We start from the raw sequence: 4,862 nt of genomic DNA, 5'->3' as shown, positions 1-4,862 counted from the left end.
TGGACAATGTTATAGCTGAACAGTTCTGTTACAAGTTGCATTTCATTCAAGTCAGTTAATGTTCAAATTTAGTCAATTACTATACATGACCAAATCTTGTCATTACCTAAGATTCAAGATTCTGCAGTTATTTAGATTCTGACTAAACAACAGCCACATGTCAAGATGTAAATATGAATCATGGTACTTGTTGACAAGGTATGTATAGAAACAGTGGTTGTTTGTATGAACAGAACCACATTGCTATTTTCTCTCGTCATTTATCAGATATTAGTTATTTCTCAATTTTTGGCAAACACAAATCTACAACAATGTCATTTGCTTGTCACGTGATTTCAAAATTTAGCCAAGAAATAAATGAAATGCAAGCCTTCAATCAAAGACATAGTCCCCAATGTGTACCTTATGTCTTATGTCAAAGTTATTGTGCAAATTTGAATGACGTCTCTAGATACAAACCACAATTTATTGACCAATTTGCTATTTGACCTTGAATATGGAGATCAAAGGCAAAGGTCAAGATATGAAATGAAAGCTGACCTTTGGGATATAGACATTTAAATGGAGTCTTTGTTTACTCAATTTCTTGAATTAACAAAGAAAGAAAGATTTTGGTCATTTCACCTTGAAAATGTTTGTCATGGCCACCATTTTTCTATTCAGATCAAGGTTGTGAAATTAAGTGACGTGCATATGCCTCACATAGTAAAAACCAAGACATGATTAAAATATCATCTCTCATAAATCAAAGTGGTGTTCATATATCTCACATAGTATCTTATCTTTATGCAAGGTTTGGTTGAAATTGGTTGGTGCATGGCAGAGATATAATGGTGAGTGCACAAATGCATGCACAGCCAGATGGATCCACACATATAAGTCCCCAATGGGTACTGACTAATGATGATACTTTATTCACTTTGTTAATGTTTTATTTACCATTGACTTGGCCTTGTTTATGTAAAACACACACACACACACAACATACATACATACATACGTATGTATGTATGTACAAACACACACACACACACACACACACACATAAGTTCCTACTTGACTGCGACAACATTTTCTCGGAATCAAGGCCAGTAAAACATGGTAATACAATGTAATTAGTTCTTGTACTACAGCCAGGGTTCTTATTACTTACAAGGACTTTTTTGCCTGTTCAGGTTATGAGATTTTATCAAAGTATCCATTTGCTGGCTTTAGCACTAGGCAGCATAGTAGTGATAGTGTGGTTGTGACTGTGTAGCAGTTAAGTCAGCAAAAATGCAGTTTTACTTACTTAAAACTAATCAGAACCGTTCATTGTGATACAAGAACTAATTATGACAAATCAGATTTTGTGTTTCTACATTCTTGTGTTCATTTAATATCTCAAAATGACTTTTATTATGACCTTCTATGATGCATATTGGTTTGATAATTCAAAATTTAAAAAACACTGTTACAAATAACATCTTTTTCTAACGTAAATACACAAATAGCAAGTAAATTTTTTTGACATTATACTATAATGATAATTAAATAATAATAATAATAATAATAATAATATTCCTTGATCAATTAAGCAAGACACAGCATTATAGCTCAGCTAATACAACTTTCAGTAAATACAAATATATCCATATGCTAGTAATGTCAACTTTGTCAGGTTTTTTTAAAGTAGATGTCTTAAATCAAATCATTCTTTTCTCACTTTCTCACAATTCAATATTATTCATCTAAAAGATACATACATTCACAGTTTATTACATGATCATCATGCTTTAACAAATAACCTCCTTACCTGCAAAGAAAATCTTAGTAATGGTCACCCTAACTGTACATGGAAACTGATGCCTTAAAGCAAGGTGCAGTTTATACAAAGCTTTCTGTCTCTCAGAAAAAGTTAATCCTTTGATATTACTGCCTTTGATAGGAGAAATGATACCTCATGTAATGTACAATTTATAATATGGCTGCCTTTTATAGGAGAAATGATACCTCATGTAATACATAAGTCATTATATGGCTGCCTTTGATAGGAGAAATGATACCTCATGTAATAAGTAAGTCATTATATGGCTGCCTTTGATAGGAGAAATGATACCTCATGTAATAAGTAAGTCATTATATGACTGCCTTTGATAGGAGAAATGATACCTCATGCAATGCATAATTCATTATATGGCTGCCTTAGATAGGAGAAATGATACCTCATGTAATACATAATTCATTATATGGCTGCCTTTGATAGGAGAAATGATACCTCGTAATACATAATTCATTATATGGCTGCCTTTGATAGGAGAAATGATACCTCATGTAATACATAATTCATTATATGGCTGCCTTTGATAGGAGAAATGATACCTCATGCAATGCATAATTCATTATATGGCTGCCTTTGATAGGAGAAATGATACCTCATGTAATACATAATTCATTATATGGCTGCCTTTGATAGGAGAAATGATACCTCATGCAATGCATAATTCATTATATGGTTGCTTCAGGAAATAAGGCTGAGTTCTTCAGGAGGTATCCTCTTCAGCAATAACTGTACTTTATGTTAAAATGCATGATGATCTTGATTTTGACCTTGCCTGGCCTTTCCCTAAAAATAATATTTAAAGCTGGTATTAAACCACGACCAGTAGTAGATAGCAACGATGACTGTATCAAGTGATTGGGGTACCACACCAAAATAATTGCACACTTGTTGTTATTGTAAAAGTGTAAGTAGATACAGCAAAGCATAGTGCCTACTTTTAAAGTGAAATCACCATTCTCATCTTTATTTTAGCTAAAACCTCATCTTACATAAAATGTAACCATCCAAAAAATTCAAGCCGATGTGAGATTTTAAGTGCTCAGTTCTATTTAATTCAAGGAACAATAACAAATCAAAATAGATGGCTTTAATATAGTCGCTGTAGTAAGCATTGTAAACAATTCCATTTCAGAAAGACATACTATTCGGTGTCTCCATAAACCAATATGGACAATTCATGCTGTAATACATTAAGTTAAACTTAACAAAATCATGAGTTGAATTTGGATCAGTGACACAGTCATTGATAATTAGTCTGTAACTTATTTTTTAACATATATCACAATATACGTCTACACTGGAGTTGTCTTAATATTTGTTGATATTTGGTCCTACATAAGTATCCTTTCAATAAGACAATAAAGGATTGTTTCTAAATATATTCCATTCCATTTGTATCAGTGTAACTCTGTCCTAGACAAAAATGTATACCAAGTGCAAAAAATAACCAGCATGGCTTGCCCATTGCAAACAACCATTACTGATGAATTGTTGATGGTAAGATGGTAGCGTATCTTGTGAATCATTTTATAACACAGCAGAATAAGACAGTGACAAAGGTAACACATACGTTGATTATTACAGATTATGAGGTGAGCATGAAGTGAATGGCTCTAAATCTAAAACTACGCTTAATAGCAAGGACCAAGAGTAATGTGCCTAAAAAGGCTGATGCAGATGATGCAAGTTTCCAGGGCAACAAGGCGTGTCTTCCACAGTTTCCATGTTAACAGAGATGACTAACCAGTCAATTTCTTCTTAGCAGCCTTCTTCTGTTGTTTTTCTTGGGCTTTAAGTTCTTTTTCTCTTTGTTTTCTTTCCTTTTCAACAATCACTTTCATTTCTTTGATCTTTTTCTTGAAGAAAGCCAAATCATTTTTATTACCTACTCCAATAGACTGAAACAAACAAACAAACAAACAAACAAGTTTTGAATTACGGTCAAACTCCTAATATGGCATGGTAAGTCAAAGTTATGAATTATGGTCAAACTCCTAATATGGCATTACTGTAAGTCAAAGTTAGTTATGTCACACAACATTGAAGTGATTTGTCAAAGTTATGTCATGCAACATTGAAGTGATTTGTCAAGGTTATGTCACACAACACTGAAGTGATTTGTCAAAGTTATGTCACACAACATTGAAGTGATTTGTCAAAGTTATGTCACACAACACTGAAGTGATTTGTCAAAGTTATGTCACACAACACTGAAGTGATTTGTCAAGGTTATGTCATGCAACACTGAAGTGATTTGTCAAGGTTATGTCACACAACACTGAAGTGATTTGTCAAAGTTATGTCACACAACATTGAAGTGATTTGTCAAAGTTATGTCACACAACATTGAAGTGATTTGTCAAAGTTATGTCACACAACACTGAAGTGATTTGTCAAGGTTATGTCATGCAACACTGAAGTGATTTGTCAAGGTTATGTCACACAACACTGAAGTGATTTGTCAAGGTTATGTCACACAACATTGAAGTGATTTGTCAAGGTTATGTCATGCAACATTGAAGTGATTTGTCAAGGTTATGTCATGCAATATTGAAGTGATTTGTCAGTTATGTCATGCAACATTGAAGTGATTTGTCAAGGTTATGTCATGCAACATTGAAGTGATTTGTCAGTTATGTCATGCAACATTGAAGTGATTTGTCAAGGTTATGTCATGCAACATTGAAGTGATTTGTCAAAGTTATGTCATGCAACATTGAAGTGATTTGTCAAAGTTATGTCATGCAACATTGAAGTGATTTGTCAAAGTTATGTCATGCAACATTGAAGTGATTTGTCAAGGTTATGTCATGCAACATTGAAGTGATTTGTCAAGGTTATGTCACACAACACTGAAGTGATTTGTCAAGGTTATGTCATGCAACACTGAAGTGATTTGTCAAAGTTATGTCATGCAACATTGAAGTGATTTGTCAAAGTTATGTCATGCAACATTGAAGTGATTTGTCAAGGTTATGTCATGCAACATTGAAGTGATTTGTCAAGGTTATGTCACACAACACTGAAGTGATTTGTCAAG

At 33.2% G+C, this 4,862-nt stretch overlaps 1 protein-coding gene across 8 annotated transcripts in view; it reads right to left on the bottom strand.

The window, feature by feature from the left end:
• Positions 1-1,541: 1,541 nt before the first annotated feature.
• Positions 1,542-4,862, bottom strand: part of LOC144450903 (uncharacterized) — a 140,870-nt gene continuing 137,549 nt past the window's right edge. For 5 of the 8 annotated variants that reach the window (XM_078141656.1, XM_078141661.1, XM_078141658.1 and 2 more), the window contains 2 exons: positions 3,567-3,720; positions 1,543-2,605 (listed from right to left, as the gene is read on the bottom strand). In XM_078141656.1, the coding sequence (XP_077997782.1) occupies positions 2,556-2,605; positions 3,567-3,720 (204 nt within the window). In that variant the 3' untranslated portion in view covers positions 1,543-2,555. Of the gene's footprint in view, positions 2,606-3,566; positions 3,721-4,862 lie in introns of all 8 variants that reach the window. The other 3 variants (XM_078141657.1, XM_078141660.1, XR_013482268.1) reach the window with 2 other exon arrangements.

Source organism: Glandiceps talaboti, chromosome 20 (assembly GCF_964340395.1).
Source record: "Glandiceps talaboti chromosome 20, keGlaTala1.1, whole genome shotgun sequence".
Taxonomy (NCBI): domain Eukaryota; kingdom Metazoa; phylum Hemichordata; class Enteropneusta; family Spengelidae; genus Glandiceps; species Glandiceps talaboti.
Note: the sequence above shows the minus strand (reverse complement) of the source record. Positions and strands in the feature narration are given on the sequence as shown.